Source organism: Scomber scombrus, chromosome 8, assembly GCF_963691925.1.
Source record: "Scomber scombrus chromosome 8, fScoSco1.1, whole genome shotgun sequence".
Classification (NCBI taxonomy): domain Eukaryota; kingdom Metazoa; phylum Chordata; class Actinopteri; order Scombriformes; family Scombridae; genus Scomber; species Scomber scombrus.
The window spans coordinates 5,055,749-5,075,754 of record NC_084977.1 but is presented as its reverse complement, the minus strand read 5'-3'; the positions used below and the strand labels follow the sequence as shown (position 1 = coordinate 5,075,754).

The 20,006-nt window shown below is 40.5% G+C and overlaps 2 protein-coding genes across 2 annotated transcripts; one reads left to right on the top strand and one right to left on the bottom strand.

Moving 5' to 3' along the window:
* Nucleotides 1-64: 64 nt before the first annotated feature.
* akr1a1b (aldo-keto reductase family 1, member A1b (aldehyde reductase)) lies at nucleotides 65-6,447 on the bottom strand. The gene is made up of 9 exons (XM_062424510.1): nucleotides 6,256-6,447; nucleotides 3,431-3,526; nucleotides 2,231-2,350; nucleotides 1,982-2,133; nucleotides 1,493-1,688; nucleotides 1,174-1,373; nucleotides 769-841; nucleotides 559-645; nucleotides 65-385 (listed from the first exon to the last, which is right to left on the bottom strand). The coding sequence occupies exons 2-9, from the start codon at nucleotides 3,509-3,511 to the stop codon at nucleotides 320-322; spliced, it is 975 nt and encodes a 324-aa protein (XP_062280494.1). The 5' UTR covers nucleotides 3,512-3,526; nucleotides 6,256-6,447; the 3' UTR covers nucleotides 65-319.
* Nucleotides 6,448-14,265: 7,818 nt separating this feature from the next.
* On the top strand, nucleotides 14,266-19,813 carry uhmk1 (U2AF homology motif (UHM) kinase 1). The gene is made up of 9 exons (XM_062424352.1): nucleotides 14,266-14,935; nucleotides 15,618-15,747; nucleotides 16,577-16,763; nucleotides 16,859-17,056; nucleotides 17,491-17,585; nucleotides 17,749-17,825; nucleotides 17,911-18,009; nucleotides 18,112-18,200; nucleotides 19,176-19,813. The coding sequence occupies exons 1-9, from the start codon at nucleotides 14,620-14,622 to the stop codon at nucleotides 19,320-19,322; spliced, it is 1,338 nt and encodes a 445-aa protein (XP_062280336.1). The 5' UTR covers nucleotides 14,266-14,619; the 3' UTR covers nucleotides 19,323-19,813.
* Nucleotides 19,814-20,006: the final 193 nt, after the last annotated feature.

Below are 20,006 nucleotides of genomic sequence, written 5' to 3'. Positions count from 1 at the left end.
TTTCTCTCCTTCATTCACCTTGCTATGATCAGCTGATTTAATAAAGACACTTGCAAGGGAAGTAACAAAATGTTTATTTAAAAAATAACACGTACAGTACAGTATGTATACAGGCATACCAGACTTCCCAGTCTCCATCACCAACAGTAACTTGAAGTGCAGGGTTTGACATAATCTAAAGACATAATCCAATAGCAATAGCCAGAACCATTGAAATTTTTTTTTTCTTTTTTTTTTTAAGTGAAGTATAGGAGGGTGATGTGTTGATGGGGGGTGGGGGGGTCTTTGAAGGCACAAATTCAGGTTGTAGTGTGAGTCATCAGTAGGGGTCGTTGAAAGGGTAGTGAGGATGTCCCGCATCCCTGGGAACCCGCTTTCCATCCACCTGCAACACCCCAACCAAAGTTAAACCAGCGTACAACACCAGTCTTACATACCTTCCAGGGTAATCACTGGCTCCTGTATATTATCTCTTATAAAGTGAGCTAGAGAACAAAACGTTTTTAACTAACACTATCATTCTAATCATTGGAGATTCAGTACATAAAGTCTACTTACTTCAATCATTGGTACAATGTAGCGCCATCCTTTATCTAGAGCCGTGATACTTTTCATTTCCTCTGCTTCAAGGGTGAAGTCAAACACCTGACAAAAACACAAGTTGTATGAAAAAGTGAGATTCACATCTATATTTAACTTTGAAGCACTTGCAGGAAGAAAAGTCTCATGATTTGGAAGCGAACTGCTGTGACTGCAATTTTACTGCACCTGAATATTCTCTTTGATCCGGGACTCTGTCACACTCTTGGGGATTGTTACCACTCCTCGCTGTGTCTGCCACCTGGAAATACAAAACATTTTGTGATTGTAACAACTGATATTTTGTTGTTTGTTGGAACATAAAGTCACTCGAGAGTTCCTTGACCAAGTTTATATGACAATACAACTGAGATTTGTGAAAGCAATGTGCACTTCCAACACCATGCTTTATCAACTTTATATGGTGATAACATGTTACAGTGTTTACAGTTCGTTGTGCTGTCCCCCCAAATTTTGCCAAAAGCCAAGTTTCACTTAAACAACTTAACATTTGCATACATGTCGTAGAAAGAAATGCACATGAATTCGCAAATGTGTGCTACATTTGGAAAGAAACTTTGCTTGTGAAATCACCTGAGAATAATCTGAGCAGGCGACTTTTTATATTTCTCTGCGAGGGTGGCAAGCAAAGGCTCATTGAGCAGGATGGGTTCGTCTGGCTGTTTCCAGGCCCGGTCAGGAGATCCCAGAGGGCTGTAAGCCGTCAACACCAGGCCCCGATCCCGACAGTGGGCCAGTAGCTCTACCTGGGCCAGGTAGGGGTGACCCTCTACCTGCCCAACCAAACACAGAGATACCAGAGTGACTAATACATTCTACAGCTGTCTGTACAGCTAACCTGCTGTACACATTAAATAATCTTGCCAGCACATTGCCGACCCACACCCCGTACCTGAAGCACAGTTGGTTTGATGCTAGCGACAGACAGGACGTCATCTATCTGCCGACTGTTGAAGTTGGATAGGCCGATGGCTCGGACAAGGCCCTTCCCCACCAGCTTCTCCATGGCAGCCCAGGTCAGCTTGTAGTCAATGTCATCATACAGCAAGGTGCCATCTTCATTTCTGGGGAAACTAGTGTCTCCTCGTCTAGGGGATAACAAGAAGAAGCCACAATTAAAAGAGAGATTATAAACATACTGAACTGGAAAACAATTCAAAACTAGTTTTCTAAGTATTTTCTCAAAATATGGCCTCTTTGCAAGGTCTACTCACTATCCTGAAATAATAACATTCATTTGCACATTATCTGAGGATTAAAAAAAGCTGTTTTCTCCTGATTACGTGTTAATTATCTCATTATCTATAGAAACAAAAGGAAGTTTTTGTGGGATAACAAGGTAATTATCTCATTGTTCAACCTGAGCGGAGGTTGAGCTTACTGGAAGGCGTAGGGCCAGTGGATGAGGTAGAGGTCCAGATATTCCAGCTTCAGGTCCTTCAGGGTCTTCAAGAGGGACGGCTCCACATCGTCCGGGTGATGTTTATTGTTCCACAGCTTGGATGTGATGAACACGTCCTCTCGTCTCAGGGCCTGGTGCACAGACAGCATCAGTACAGACAACGATAAAACAAAGTGAAACAGAAGTGACATTTTTTAAAGACTGATTGAAATGTCTCAGTTGTTCTACCTTGTCGGGGCCAAGTGTCTCCTGAATGGCCTCTCCAATCTCAACCTCGTTGCCATAGATGGCTGCACAGTCAATGTGACGATACCCACTCTGCAAGGCCCAAATGACAGCTTGCTTCACCTATGACGAAGGAAAATAGGACAACTGTTAAATATAAACACAGACTTGACAGGGTACATAACCAGACATGACCGTCAGTTTGTAAGGTGTGGAACTTGGCACACATTAGTTTCACTTTGAGTACACATTCACTCTTGTAGTGTTTGTCCCTGCAAATTCAGAGGAAACTAACTCATTTTTGACAGATTTTCCATATTTGGGTAGCAATTAACACACACTGCAGACACAACACTGATATGATCTCTTGATAAAGCTGAAACATGTTAGCAAACAGTTACCTATTAACACAAACAGAAGACACCTGCCTCAAAGGTGGAGTGTGTAGAATTTAGTGGCACCTGGTGGAACAGACTTGGCAGTAAATGAAAAATAATGTCCATACATTTGTTTTAATAAGTGTCCAATTAAACTAAGAATCAATGAGTTTGTGTTACCTTAGAATGAACCCTTTATATATACATAGGTCCTCTTCCATGCAGCCCAACATGATGCACCAAACATGTTTCTACAGTAGCCCAAAATGGACAAACCAAACACTAACGCTAGTGAGGGCCTTTCGTGTTTTTCATGGCCACTGTAGGTTTCCACACACACATGGAGAGGGGGGGGTATTCAGTTTGTTGCAATCTGCAACCTCACTGTTGGGTACCACTAAATCTTACACACTGCACCTTTACAGAGATAAAAGCCTGGATGACACAAATTTCCTCCAGCTAAAGAGCAGCAAAACAAGCTCTCTTTATTGGCACTCCACACCAGACTGAGTCCCCCCCCCCCTGTCTGTTGCACCACGCTTGTGGAACAGCCTTCTTAACCAACTGAAGGCAGCACAGACCCCAGACTCTTTAAAAAGGCTTGAAAACCTTTCTATTCAAGGAGGCTCTTTCATTGTCACTCTTGTTATTTTCTTTATGTTGTGTGTTCTTTGAATTGCAGTACAAATGGAAAGTGTGGTGCAAATACAAAAATATTGAGTGGTGCAGCTTAAATACCTGACATTACAGAGATAACTATATGAACATGAACATATTTTTCAAACAGGTTAAAAACAAGAGATTCAAAGTGACGCAGCTGCTGTACCTTTCCTGGCTCACTCTTCCACGTCCCCAGTCCGAGGAGGGGCATCTTCCGCCCCGTGTTGAGAACTGCAAAGTCATTCATGCCTCTCAGAAGCACCTTAAAAAATGACAAGAAGAGCGTGATTCGATCTGACTCTGATGCTTAAAGCTGCAGCAGCAAGAATTTAATGTAAGATACACCCTTTATATACGCCATTTATTTCTTTATCGAGCGTAACTGTCTCATTTTTCTACAATCTCCGACAGAAAATTGCAAGAAACAATTCAAATCTATTGCAACAAGGCTGCCAAAAGCAAGCACTGGGGACAAATCAGTACTGTGGTTAAAAGAGGAACTGACTGTTAATCTCCAGGAAAGTTCAGTATAAAATGTGTCAAACTAATCTGGATTGACTAAATGATCTCGGTGGAACCACCCAAATATCAAAACCTGAATACTCCACATTGGGACATTTCCCAGACCCTTCTTTAAAGTCAAAGTGATAACCCTTTTAACCAGACACCAATGTTTTACCTTTTCCTGATGAATCAAATGACTTTACAGCAGCAATCAGAGAGCCGGTGTCACGAGACAGCTGTGTTAGATGCTGATGTAGCAAAATCTTACATAGCAGTTTATGTTTGTGGTAGAGATATCAAGTTGTGCAAGGGTTTTGCCCATTCTGCAGTTATGTAACTAACAAACTGACTGGCAAGGCTCCACTCTGTTCTGGTTAAACACTGGGTTCCGTTTTTTTGCACTATAATCAGCAGAACAGGCCAGGCCCACTGTCTGCTGCTGACTTATTCTTCCCTACGGTCTCAAGACAGAAACAGAACAATTTCCTCTGATTTAAAAAAAGACATGACAGAATTCATTATATTTGGCAACAAACAGGAAACACACAAGTTATATTATACTGCACAACTATAAAGACTTAAAGGCAGAGTTAGAAACACTGGGTGATTTAATAGATCTAAGCTGTATCAGCAAAATCAGGACACTGAGGGGAAGCTGATTTTTCTTATCTAAAATGGTCTGAGTTTGAGGTTTAATATCCTGAGATGACTCAGAGAAAAATCATTAATGTCCTGCAGGGTCGACTAATATAATTGTCTGCTGTCCCAAAAACAGCGCTAGACCACTGCAGCACATTTAGAGTGCAGCTGCCAGGAAATTAAGCACATTTAGTCCTCATGTTTTTATACTGGCTTTCAGGTAGGTATGGAAAATATCTTAAAAGTGCTGCTGCAACTTTCCAAATGACTAAACAGGATAGTGTTAGATAAGCTTGAGGAGATAAACTTAGTCCCACTCTCAGATCTATATATTTAAATTCAATGCTGTGCACATGAACAGACAAAACATCTGGTCTAAAAATCTAAATTTAGTGGCTTTCTTGCAGATCAGAGTTTTCCTCTTTCCTGTGATCCCGATGATGAGTTTATCAGGATATTAGGACCTTCACATTCTTATGATTGTGAATTTAACTGTGTGATACAGTTTCCTTTTGATATCTCTATTCACAGGTTAAACATTCTGCAACTTGTGTTTTATTTTAATTATCGTTCATGTTGATAATCTTCTGATTAATTAAAATGTCGATCACTGTTTCCCAAAGCTCAAAATGCAATCTCAAATGTTTTCTTTTGTCCAGACCAACAGTCCACAACCCAAAAATATGCAGTTTGCTATCATAAAAAAATAAACCATGCAGAAAATATCTGAGAAGCTGGATTTTTTCTTAAAAAATGACTCAAAATATGAATTGATTATATAAATAGCTGGCTGTTTTTTCAGCTGTATTAATGACTAGAGTATGATTTTGTATGACTATCCTGCTTATTAATAAGGCTGACACTGGCTCAGTGTTTTGGATTATATGGTACTGGTACCTTTATGTCTGATTTTGCTGTCTTTTCTTCCTATTTTATGCTTGTAGTACATCATGTTTGTAGTGTTGTCTGATGTGAAACTGTCAACTGACTGCACTACTGTAGCAGCAGGAGTTGATGTTGCTGTTTGGGGAAACATCACACTGCACTGAGCCTGTCATATAATCTATTACATGTATCCATTTTATTCTATTTTTTTTTAATGTTCCTCTTTTTTATTCATATTAGAGCCCAGTTGGAAATTTCCTAATATCGGTATCGGCAATGGTCCCAAAATTCCAGTATCGGTCGGGCTCTAAATATTGCTGTTATTGTTATGGTTGTAATGCATTACTATGGTTGTAATGCATTACTATGGTTGTTATGGTTGTAAGTAACGCATCTCGTGAGAAGCATTTGGGGTAAAAATGTTGGCTTGAGATAAATAAATAAATAACAGTAGGTTATGAAACACAGAAGACAAAGAGACATTTTCCGGATCTTTCCTAAATCCGACTCTGTCAGCTGATTTTCCTGAAGAGTCACGCGCAACAGCCACACCTCGCTCATGTCTTCGAGCTCAACACGAGCTTACCTTTGAATGTATTAATACAGAAATGATACACATTGTACGGTCAGTCAGGGGACTATTTTCTTCCGCTGTAAACAACAACTGTCCATTAAATTCAGCTCACAGGTCCGCTTCCTATAACAGCAGCTAGCAGCTAGCTGTAGTAGGCTACCTGTTTTAACGTCTCTATCCTGTATCTGTTCTGTTTGTGTTCACACCTGCAACCTTCACTACGACACATTTTCACCGTGCTGGACTCACTCACTCACTCACCCGCCGCCCGGTGTCACAACACAAACGACGGAGCATCTGTTTTAGCAGCTGACATTTCAATGACTGCATGGTTGATTCAGTCCGGCTGTCAAATCACATCACATGATCCAGTCACTACGTTAACTTACTGTTGCACCACTTTAAAACCTGCGACGGTCAGCTCCTCTTCTTCTTGTAGTCCTCGAGTGTTGCAGTCACAGGACAAGTGTGATACTGTGTTCTTCCTGCCAAATGTTCAAAAACACCACCTCATGTTGGTGACGTTTCCCTTTCCGGGATGCAGGTTCCTCTGTTTCCGGTTAAAACAGTTTACATATGGTTTTTTTCTCCACTGTGAAAATATGAGTGGTGTATAGGATGGATGAACTGCGCCTCCTCTTTTTCTCATTGGTTAGCAGTGGCGCATTACCGCCATCTACTGGATTTAGACTGAAATCTCCACTGACTAATTAAAATAACTCTCCACTCTGCTGTAACTTATCTATTTCTTGGGTGTTTGACAGATTATAAAGCAGGGGGGTCAAACTCATCTTCATTCAAGGGCCACATACAGCCCAATTTGACCTTATGTGGGCCGGTCCATTAAAAAGATGGAAGGAAGGAAGGAAGGAAGGAAGGAAAGACAGATGGAAGGAAGGAAGTAAGACAGGAAGAAAATATGGAAGGAAGGAAAGAAGGAATGAAAGACAAATAGAAGGAAGGAAGGAAGAGAAGACAGGAAAGTAAGAAAGAAAGAAAGAAAGGACAGATGGAAGGAAGAGAAGGGAGGAAGAGAATACAGAAAGGAAAGATGCAAGGAAGAAAGGGAGGAAGGAAGGAAGGAAGGAAGGAAGGAAGGAAGGAAGGAAGGAAGGAAGGAAGGAAGGAAGGAAGAGAATATAGAAAGGAAAGATGCAAGGAAGAAAGGGAGGAAGGAAGGATGGAAGGATGGAAGGAAGAGAAGACAGCAAGGAAAGATGGAAGAAGAAAGGGAGGAAGGAAGGAAGGAAGGAAGGAAGGAAGGAAGGAAGGAAGGAAGGAAGGAAGGAAGGAAGGAAGGAAGGAAGGAAGGAAGGAAGGAAGGAAGAGAATATAGAAAGGAAAGATGCAAGGAAGAAAGGGAGGAAGGAAGGATGGAAGGATGGAAGGAAGAGAAGACAGCAAGGAAAGATGGAAGAAGAAAGGGAGGAAGGAAGGAAGGACATATGGAAGGAAGGAAGAAAGGAAGGAAGGAACGAACGAAAGAAAGGACAGATGGAAGGAAGAAAGGGAGGAAGGAAAGATGGAAGGAAGAAAGAAAGAAAGATAGAAAGAAAGAAAGAAAGAAAGAAAGAAAGAAAGAGAGAGAGAGAAAGAAAGAAAGAAAGAAAGAAAGAAAGAAACAAGAAAGAAAGAAAGAAAGAAAGGACAGATGGAAGGAAGAAAGGGTGTATGAAAGATGGAAGGAAAAGAAGATCGAGCTCTGTTTCCCCGTCGAGATGTTTCCCCTAGTCCCGCCCCCGTCCGAAATGACCCGAAGGGCGAAGGAAGCGCGCGTTCACAAAAAGCTCGCCCACGAGCTGCTGTGCTCGTACCACAGAGGCACTTTGGAGAGAGCTAAGGTTCAAAACTGACTTTTTAAAAAAAAGTTTTATCTGAAGATGTTGTACTGTAGAAGTGAAATCCAAATTTCATGACTGTCTAGTTATATTTTTAAACTGCACATATGTTTGCGTTTTTACGTCTTTATTAACACAACCAACGACTGTTATTTCTATCAATAAAAAATATTATTTTTGTGAGAGACTTTTCATTTAGAATATTATGGACTTTTGGAAGGAAGAGTGCTCATTCATTTATAGGCTAAATTTAAATAGCTATTTTATCATATCTGTCTTAAATGCAGCTCCATATAACAGGTAAAGCAAATCCTGACAGCTTGGAATATTACTATCAGATACTGTTCCCCCTCTGTTCAATATTAAAGGAGGCTCACACATCTTTCAAATTCATACTGCTGACTTCTTTCCCCACAACAGATAAGTCCTGTGATTTTCAGGCTGATGTCATTAAATTTGACCATTTATAACAGGGGGAACGCATCCTGACAGCTTGGAATATTACTGTCAGGATGCGTTCCCCCTCTGTTCCATAGGAAAGGAGTAATTCATACTGCTGACTTATTTCCTCACAACAGATAAGTCCTGTGATTTTCAGGCTTATCTGTTGTGGGGAAAGAAGTCAGCAGTATGAATTTGAAAGATGTGTGAGCCTCCTTTCCAATGGAACAGAGGGGGAACAGTATCTGACAGTAATATTCCAAGCTGTCAGGATGCGTTCCCCCTGTTTTAAATGGTCAAATCTAATGATATCAGCCTGAAAATCACAGGACTTATCTGTTGTGGGGAAAGAAGTCAGCAGTACTGTCAGATACTGTTCCCCCTCTGTTCCATTGGAAAGGAGGCTCACACATCTTTCAAATTCATACAGCTGACTTACTTCCTCACAACAGATAAGTCCTGTGATTTTCAGGCTGATATCAATAAATTTGACCATTTAAAACAGGGGGAACGCATCCTGACAGCTTGGAATATTACTGTCAGATACTGTTCCCCCTCTGTTCCATAGGAAAGGAGGCTCACACATCTTTCAAATTCATACTGCGGACTTCTTTCCCCACAACAGATAAGTCCTGTGATTTTCAGGCTGATATCACTAAATTTGACCATTCAAAACAGGGGGAACGCATCCTGACAGCTTGTAATAATACTGTCAGATACTGTTCCCCCTCTGTTCAATATTTAAGGAGGCTCACACATCTTTCAAGTTCATACTGCTGACTTCTTTCCCCACAACAGATAAGTCCTGTGATTTTCAGGCTGATATCACTAAATTTGACCATTTAAAACAGGGGGAACACATCCTCACAGCTTGGAATATTACTGTCAGGATGCGTTCCCCCTCTGTTCCATAGGAAAGGAGGCTCACACATCTTTCAAATTCACACTGCTGACTTCTTTCCCCACAACAGATAAGTCCTGTGATTTTCAGGCTGATATCACTAAATTTGACCATTCAAAACAGACAGGGGGAACGCATCCTGACAGCTTGGAATATTACTGTCAGGATGCGTTCCCCCTCTGTTCCATAGGAAGGGAGGCTCACACATCTTTCAAATTCATACTGCTGACTTCTTTCCCAACAACAGATAAGTCCTTTGATTTTCAGGCTGATATCAATAAATTTGACCATTTAAAACAGGGGGAACGCATCCTGACAGCTTGGAATATTACTGTCAGATACTGTTCCCCCTCTGTTCCATAGGAAAGGAGGCTCACACATCTTTCAAATTCATATTGCTGACTTATTTCCTCACAACAGATAAGTCCTGTGATTTTCAGGCTGATATCAATAAATTTGACCATTTAAAACAGGGGGAACGCATCCTGACAGCTTGGAATATTACTGTCAGGATGCGTTCCCCCTCTGTTCCATAGGAAAGGAGGCTCACACATCTTTCAAATTCATATGGCTGACTTATTTCCTCACAACAGATAAGTCCTGTGATTTTCAGGCTGATATCACTAAATTTGACAATTTAAAACAGGGGGAACGCATCCTGACAGCTTGGAATATTACTGTCAGGATGCGTTCCCCCTCTGTTCCATAGGAAAGGAGGCTCACACATCTTTCAAATTCATACTGCTGACTTATTTCCTCACAACAGATAAGTCCTGTGATTTTCAGGCTGATATCACTAAATTTGACCATTTAAAACAGGGGGAACGCATCCTGACAGCTTGGAATAATACTGTCAGATACTGTTCCCCCTCTGTTCACTATGAAGGGAGGCTCACACATCTTTCAAATTCATACTGCTGACTTATTTCCTCACAACAGATAAGTCCTGTGATTTTCAGGCTGATATCAATAAATTTGACCATTTAAAACAGGGGGAACGCATCCTGACAGCTTGGAATATTACTGTCAGATACTGTTCCCCCTCTGTTCCATAGGAAAGGAGACTCACACATCTTTCAAATTCATATTGCTGACTTCTTTCCCCACAACAGATAAGTCCTGTGATTTTCAGGCTGATATCACTAAATTTGACCATTTAAAACGCATCCTGACAGCTTGGAATATTACTGTCAGATACTGTTCCCCCTCTGTTTCATAGGAAAGGAGGCTCACACATCTTTCAAATTCATACTGCTGACTTCTTTCCCCACAACAGATAAGTCCTGTGATTTTCAGGCTGATATCACTAAATTTGACCATTTAAAACAGGGGGAACGCATCCTGACAGCTTGGAATATTACTGTCAGGATGCGTTCCCCCTCTGTTCCATAGGAAAGGAGGCTCACACATCTTTCAAATTCATACTGCGGACTTCTTTCCCCACAACAGATAAGTCCTGTGATTTTCAGGCTGATATCACTAAATTTGACCATTCAAAACAGGGGGAACGCATCCTGACAGCTTGTAATAATACTGTCAGATACTGTTCCCCCTCTGTTCAATATTTAAGGAGGCTCACACATCTTTCAAGTTCATACTGCTGACTTCTTTCCCCACAACAGATAAGTCCTGTGATTTTCAGGCTGATATCACTAAATTTGACCATTTAAAACAGGGGGAACACATCCTCACAGCTTGGAATATTACTGTCAGGATGCGTTCCCCCTCTGTTCCATAGGAAAGGAGGCTCACACATCTTTCAAATTCACACTGCTGACTTCTTTCCCCACAACAGATAAGTCCTGTGATTTTCAGGCTGATATCACTAAATTTGACCATTCAAAACAGACAGGGGGAACGCATCCTGACAGCTTGGAATATTACTGTCAGGATGCGTTCCCCCTCTGTTCCATAGGAAGGGAGGCTCACACATCTTTCAAATTCATACTGCTGACTTCTTTCCCAACAACAGATAAGTCCTTTGATTTTCAGGCTGATATCAATAAATTTGACCATTTAAAACAGGGGGAACGCATCCTGACAGCTTGGAATATTACTGTCAGATACTGTTCCCCCTCTGTTCCATAGGAAAGGAGGCTCACACATCTTTCAAATTCATATTGCTGACTTATTTCCTCACAACAGATAAGTCCTGTGATTTTCAGGCTGATATCAATAAATTTGACCATTTAAAACAGGGGGAACGCATCCTGACAGCTTGGAATATTACTGTCAGGATGCGTTCCCCCTCTGTTCCATAGGAAAGGAGGCTCACACATCTTTCAAATTCATATGGCTGACTTATTTCCTCACAACAGATAAGTCCTGTGATTTTCAGGCTGATATCACTAAATTTGACAATTTAAAACAGGGGGAACGCATCCTGACAGCTTGGAATATTACTGTCAGGATGCGTTCCCCCTCTGTTCCATAGGAAAGGAGGCTCACACATCTTTCAAATTCATACTGCTGACTTATTTCCTCACAACAGATAAGTCCTGTGATTTTCAGGCTGATATCACTAAATTTGACCATTTAAAACAGGGGGAACGCATCCTGACAGCTTGGAATAATACTGTCAGATACTGTTCCCCCTCTGTTCACTATGAAGGGAGGCTCACACATCTTTCAAATTCATACTGCTGACTTATTTCCTCACAACAGATACGTCCTGTGATTTTCAGGCTGATATCAATAAATTTGACCATTTAAAACAGGGGGAACGCATCCTGACAGCTTGGAATATTACTGTCAGATACTGTTCCCCCTCTGTTCCATAGGAAAGGAGACTCACACATCTTTCAAATTCATATTGCTGACTTCTTTCCCCACAACAGATAAGTCCTGTGATTTTCAGGCTGATATCACTAAATTTGACCATTTAAAACGCATCCTGACAGCTTGGAATATTACTGTCAGATACTGTTCCCCCTCTGTTTCATAGGAAAGGAGGCTCACACATCTTTCAAATTCATACTGCTGACTTCTTTCCCCACAACAGATAAGTCCTGTGATTTTCAGGCTGATATCACTAAATTTGACCATTTAAAACAGGGGGAACGCATCCTGACAGCTTGGAATATTACTGTCAGGATGCGTTCCCCCTCTGTTCCATAGGAAAGGAGGCTCACACATCTTTCAAATTCATACTGCTGACTTCTTTTCCCCACAACAGATAAGTCCTGTGATTTTCCTATGATAATCGTTGGTTGTGTTAATAAAGACATACAAACGCAAACATATGTGCAGTTTAAAAATATAACTAGACAGTCATGAAATTTGGATTTCACTTCTACAATACAACATCTTCAGATAAAACTCGTTAAAAAAAAGTCAGTTTTGAACCTTAGCTCTCTCCAAAGTGCCTCTGTGTACGAGCACAGCAGCTCGTGGGCGAGCTTTTTGTGAACGCGCGCTTCCTTCGCCCTTCGGGTCATTTGAGGACTAGGGGAAACACATCTCGACGGGGAAACAGAGCTCGATACAACACCTGCGTTCTGAAAATGTAACCTACCTCTCAGAATGACCTACCTACATGATGTGCGCATGTGCAGTGCGTTGACAGAGTTCACAGAGGACCCGCCCATAATTGTAACCTACCTTGGAAAGTCTATCTTGCTGAAGTGGATCTACAGGATAGTCTATCTTGCCGAAGTGGATCAACGGGTAAATTAAATGAAATTTGTACAAATTTGCACACAAAAAATGATTTAGCACTTAGCTCATGAGCTAATTGTGAAAAAAATGGGTATCGTCTTTATATAATGGGTAGTAGGTCATTCTGATAGATATTTCACCTGACAGTATGTGCTACCCATGGTTTAAGCACAATATAATGGGTAGTAGGTCTTTCTGATAGATATTTCCTACCTGACAGTATGTGCTACCCATGGTTTTAGCACAATATAATGGGTAGTAGGTCATTCTGATGGGTATTTCCTACCTGACAGGATGTCAGGAAATGAAGCTTGTATAATACTGTGTAATATTTTTAGACCTTGAGAGCAACATAATAAAAAACTTGCCAAGAACTGAATACATTTCAATCTATTAAAAATTCAAAAGAAAAATCTATACAAAATATCTTTACCACCAAAATCAATACACAGGTTTATACAAAATAAGTTGTAATAAATTAACTCTTTGCTCTTCATTGTTAGAATGCTGATGAGAGATTTCAACTGTTATTTTGCAGTAAGGCTTTGTTACAAACTGGTCAAAGAGGTCAACTGTTCAGGGGCCACAGACCCCCAGGGGCCCACGGTTGAGCTGCTGACAAAGCGACAGCCTCCATGATTCACTCACATGGGTGTTTCTGTGTGGATGAGGACCGGCTGTGATTCTTCCTGACACTCATAGTTTCATAGTTCTCATAGTTTAGTTTAATCTGTCAATGTGTGACAATTTACATCTATACAATCCCTTTCTCAGCCTTCTTTTTCAGGATTATTTGAATGACTTATTCACTATTGAACATGACAACTCACCTGGAGCAAGTCACTGATACTCAACATATTGATATGAAGTGGATTCTACACATGAATTCTGATAATCACTCAACATGTTGGAACGGCTCAATTCATGTGGTGACATATAAAGGAATATATGAAGTAACTGTGAGTTAACATTCATTAATTGATGAATTAGTGCTCTGAATCTAGGACTAAAAGGCTAGAAGATAATAGTTTAGGTTTTAAAAAAAGTATTTATATATATATGTATATGTATATATATATATAGGCAGCGAAATAAATAAATATGAATAACTTTAAACTTTCGGTAAAAACTATTTTAAATAATAACCATTCAATGTTCGAAACGGGCGTAGGTGACTAAAGAGACTGTATATTACTAAAACATTAGGTAATGATTATCGTTTCATAATAATAATAATAATAATAATAATAATAATAATGAGTGATTCTTGATTAAAGATAAAGCAAAACTACATTTCATATGTAATGGCTTGCACTACAAAACAGTGATGATAGAAGCAGGACAGTATTATGGTGATAGAGGGAAAGGTGAAGGGACACTCCTGACCGACAGGGGGCAGACTGCAGGAAAACACGCACCGCAAACCAGCTGACAGGAAAGCAGAAACGGATGTCAGATTAATATCAACAACCTGAGTTTCCACAACTCAAGCAAAAGTTCATTGGAGTGGGAACAAATAAACTCCACCGAGCTATTAACTCGCTAAATGTCGTAATAAAGCCCGGTACGTTATGGGGGAGGTGTTTTCCTGCACGTCGTGGAAGTGGTTTGTTTCTGTTCGTAAACTCGGAGGCTAGTTGAGTCATTTAGAGGAGCTCAGTTAGCTCAGGTTTAGTCAGCTGACTGCTGTGAACTCATTTTGACAGCTCCAGTAAGCAAACAGTGGTGTAATATGCTCAGCTATGACTTTGTGCTTAGTTTGAAGCAGGCTGCGGGTGTAGAAGGCTCCTCTGCTCGTTGCTAAAGGTTCATGTTTGAACCCTGTTAGCTCGCTATGCTCCTACAGCTGCTCCCGCCTGTCAACTAGCTGCCTCTCTTCCTCCACCACCTCCTCCTCCTCCTCCTCTTGTCTCCCGATGGCTCACTGCGGTTCCTCCGAGCCCAGCGCGAAGGTACAGCAGCCACCTCGTCCGGACAATGGCGCCGTTATCATGGGGTCGCAGGGCGGCGTAGACCAGAGCATGAAGCCGGTGCTCTTTGAGATCTTCGGCGAGATTTGGACCGTCCAGTCGCGGCTCGGCCAGGGAGTGTCGGCCTCGGTGTACCGGGTCAGCTCAGGCAGAGCCACCACCGCCGCCGTCAAGGAGTTTCAGGCCGACACTCAGGGAGGAGATTACGGGTTTCACAAGGAGAGATCGGTGCTGGAGGACATCCAGGGACATAAAAACATCGGTAAGCCTGCAGGGTAACACCTGTCAGCAGACCTGGATTAGCTGACATGGAGTTTAAATGTCATTATAACCCTCTCTATAAGAGACAGAAACATTGCATGATGATGGCATTGCAATAATGATAGCTAGATTGTTTTAATCAAGCCTGTTTATAGTCTGTATGTGTTGCTTTAGTGTTACAGTACTTTAAAATGGGAAGATGCCAAACTCCATTAGAAAATCTATCAATTTAACAGCAACCTGATTGTCGTCAATGCTGTATACTAGTCCTGGTATTCTCTAAGATATTTTAAAACATGTCAGGGTATGTTTTAAAATTCTGCTTATGATAATCTAGGAAATAAGAATTTATTTCACTAATATATCAATCTTCAAATGTCATTGTGTTGTTGCATAAAATGGTTGATAATAGAGAGCTCTGTAAATAACATATTGTAAAACTGTATGTGTAGCTGTATGTGTAACTCTGCAGATGAGCTGTACCACACATTTCTCCCACACAAAAGATCAGGGATGATTATCAGTTTGTATCAAATCCTAAATCATGATTCTTAGTTGAGTATAATGCTGCAGCAGCTGAAGTGAATGTCTAATTTTAAGGTTATATATTAATGTCGTCTGAATGCAACAGTACAGGCCGTTGTGTTTTACAGTGATGCGTCTGTTCTCTCCTCTCGATGCAGCCACACTGTACGGGGTCTTCACCAACCACAGCTGTATGGGCGTTGCCACCCGCTGTCTCCTGCTGGAGCTCTTAGATGTCAGCGTGTCAGAGCTGTTGGTGAGAGGCATTGGTGGTACCCAGGGTGGCAGGTACGTGAAGTGATGACACGTGAACTGCTGAAAAATGTTTGATATTTTGTGCATTTGTTCCATATCAATGTTCTACTTCAATCGAGTTACCAGACAACATTCATTTTCATTATTTTCCACTAGCATCTTACCATGCAGGTAGTTTCTACTGTATTTGCCCCGGTTTTGCAATATCATTACAAACATCTAATGCTACCCTTAATATAATGGAGCTAAATGGAAGTGTGCTTTTGCTTCTCAGAGCATTCAAGTATGTGATTGTGAAATGAAGCACTGTGCAGACTTCCATCTACTGGTAAAACAAATATGCTGCAAATACCAGCACATGGATTTAGTACATGACACATAATGCAGCATTGTGTGGTGCAAATAGCTTAATGGCCAAAACTGGTTTAGTTCCCCTATTGTGAATTGTGTACTGGTGTGTTTTTTGTCGACTTAAATTTTTTCTTTTACTGAATAAATCTTGATAAAATATAAAGTGAGAAATATTCATTAAACAGATAAACACTGATAAAGAAAAAATATCTTCAATGTTGGTTTTACAGACTGATTCAATATTAAATAAAGGCAGAAATTAATAAGATAAATTGGTCTAATGCTATTCATGAACTGAGGCAATTTAGTGTAATGCTGCCTTATAGTGCAGACCAAAAACAAAGCCTCCTAGCATGTGAGTATTTTAATTGTATACTGTATGTACTTGTTTCTGTAGCCATTCAGACCTGAAAGAATGTCTCACAACTATTGAAAGATCATATAATAAATAAAGCTGTCATATACAAAGGAGCTTTGTGTTTAATTTCATGTCATGATGTATTTTCGGCAGACCCCAGCAGGGTCACTCCATGTGGCTCGTCCAGCACTGTGCCAGAGACATCCTGGAGGCCCTCGCCTTCCTTCACAGGGAAGGCTACGTCCACGCAGACCTCAAGCCGCGCAACATCCTCTGGAGCGCTGACGACGAGTGTTTCAAGCTCATTGACTTTGGCCTCAGCTTCAAAGAAGGAAACCAGGTGTGTGTGTGTATGTGTGTGGGAATTCATAGATTTGGAAAAGATGAGCTGGGATATCTGCTGACTATGTTTCTAACCGTTGTGACTTCCTGCAGGACGTTAAGTACATCCAGACAGACGGGTATCGCGCTCCAGAGGCCGAGCTACAGAACAGTCTGGCCCAGGCCGGGGTGGAGATGGACGGAGACTCAGGCTGCACATCCGCCGTGGACTTGTGGAGCCTGGGCATCATCCTGCTGGAGATGTTCTCAGGAATGAAACTTAAAGACACCGTCCGCTCACAGGAGTGGAAGGTAAACCGAAACCCTACTCAGTAATTCAGTGTATGAATATATTATTTAAAGGTCACAGTAAGTCTTGAAATGTGTTCATGTGTTGCAAAAAGTTGCATTCTAGCATGGAGAGTAAACAGAGTGAGACTAGATTAGTGTTTCTCAACAATACTTCTGCAGTTGTTCAGAAACTGGAAAGATTGTGGAGCAGTTCAGCTTATTTGAAAAAGAAAAAAATATATACAAATATACACACGACACACTTCCCACCAACCTGAGTCAGTTTTAACACCTTAACACCATCATGTGCTGCAAGCAGAGTATCAAAATAGCTTTAAAAAAACTGCAGGAAATGGTTGAATTGTTTTACAAATGTTGAATATTATTTGTGAGGAAAAGTCCTTCCTTGTTGTGAATGTAAAATAATATTCTACACTCTGTGTTTTCTCCTTCAGGACAACTGTTTGGCCATTGTCGACCACATATTTGCTAGCAACAGTCTGGTGTGCCCTGCCATCCCAGTCTATCACCTCAGAGACCTTATTAAAAGGTAATTTCACCCACATGTTGTAATGAATTTACTGTAATTCAGATATGACTATTATGGTATGTGCCGTACTGTGCAGTGGAATATTATCTGTATTAATAATAATAATAATAATAATAATAATGTCATTGATTTATACTTGATGTTTGTCACTTTGTGCACGCAGCATGCTTCTCAATGACCCAAAGCAGAGATGCACAGCTGAAACTGCCCTGCTGAGCCCATTCTTCAGTATTCCCTTTGGTATGTTTTAATATTTGACACGTCTACCACGATGAACACATCTCTCAGCAGCTATATTTACCTCTGCTGTTTGTTTGTCTTCTAGCTCCTCACATTGAGGACCTGGTTCTGCTGCCCTCTCCTGTCCTGCGTCTGCTCAACCTGATTGATGACAGCCATCTGCACAACGAAGAAGAGTATGAAGGTACTACAAAGCAATTTATCTGTTAAGTTGAAGTTTGAATGTCTTGAGTCCTATGAGTGTATAGTGACTAGAAATGAAAGTGTCTGTCTTTGTTCCTCACAGACATCCTGGAGGACATGAAAGAGGAGTGTCAGAAGTACGGCTCAGTGGTTTCCTTGCTCATCCCCAAGGAGAACCCAGGGAAAGGACAGGTAAGACTGTTGTTCTATTTAATGAGGATGCCACTTTAGAACAGTTTCAGTTCAGCTGTTGGAAAACAAAAACAATCTTTCACAGCTATTTCATTGTCAAAAAAACCCAACAAAAAACGTGTTTCAAACATTCTGTAGTCTTCATCAGGAAGTAGCACACCACACAACACTTTTTTTTTTTGCCATAAAAACAAAAGATCAGATTTAAAATGTGATGAAAAAGGGTGATCTCACTCTTTTGTGGCACTGACACAATCCTTCCATCACATTTCAATATGCAGGGGATTTTTTTAGCAGATTTATTCTGTGTAATTCTTTTAAGTGACTTAAAGTCCCCTTCCTCTCAAAAATAGTTTTTTTTCTTGTTCCTACAGTTGAAAGTTTGAGCTTCATTCTGCAGAATGATGTATGTGCAGAGTTTAACACCAGAAAGCTGTTTTCATATTTATCTGCTGAAAGATAAGATAAGTTTATTGTCATTGCATAAGAACATATACAACGAAATTTGGTTTGGCAGTCTTCCTCATTCATTTGCACCAGCTCAATAGAAATAAAAATATAATTAATAACTAAATAACTTAGAATGCAGTGATTTGAGTTAAAGGCATGTACTTAAAAACAGATTTTGTGACATCACTATTAGTTTAGAGCAAATCACTTATATAAGTGTGATGTGGAAACCTGAAACCTCCAGTGCACGAACACTGAGAATGGACTTTACAGTGAAGTAGGAGACATCTTGTGTCCACCAGTTCAACATTTTTTAAATTAAAAGCATGTATATATCCACAGTCTGCAATAGATAGACACATTGTTTAAAGACTTTAACGAGATAAATGAACAGTTTTTTGTTGAAAAAACATATTAGACACATTATTAATCTAAGAAGAGTATTTTATATACGTCTGGAATGGAAGTAATTACTGAAATGCTTAATAATTCCCTTCTTCCACATGTCTTTTGTGTGTCCCCCAGGTGTTTGTAGAGTATGCTAACTCCAGTGACTCCAAAGAAGCTCAGAGGCTGCTGACTGGCCGAACGTTTGATGGGAAGTTTGTCGTGGCCACCTTCTACCCTCTCAGCGCCTATAAAAGAGGTTACTTGTACCAGACAGTGCAATGAAATCCTAAAGCTCAATTTACACTTCTGCATTGTTTGCATGTTTTTTTTTTTTTAAACAGAAGGAAGATTTCCTTCTTTAAAAATAGCTACAATTAACACAAAGTCACGAGTGGTTACCCTGCAGTTTAAGTCCGAAGAATTCTCTTTAATGTAAATGAGTGTAGTTAAACATTCTGCATGTTATCCTTGTGGTTTTCCACAGTAAATCTTTGTTTCATGCAGAGTGTAAATTGAACTGAGCTGTGAGGAGCATACACCAAACAGCTCATTTCTGCCGCATCCAGTCTGTGCGATACTCTTATTACTGCATATCCATCCAGTGCTTCAAGGTGACCTGCATATGTCTTGTTTAATTCAGTTTCACTCTCATTCATTAAGAGGATTAGCTGAGAGGATGTGTAATAGTGACTGAAATCTGCTCTGATGAGGAATCGTAGATGGGAAGTATTTATCAAATGGTAGTCTAGTGTGCCTCAGACGTGATCAAGTTGGAGAATCCTCTATCTACATGACATCTAAATAGTTGCATCTCTTTAGCTAAATCATAAGTGAAACACTTTATCTCATCAGTTGAGTCAGGGATGTGATCAGGTAAATGCATGAATGGGAGTTTTATATCTAAAACCTAAAATCCTGATAACAAAAATACCCTGAAAATCGCATCCCTGTAAGCTGAATATACCC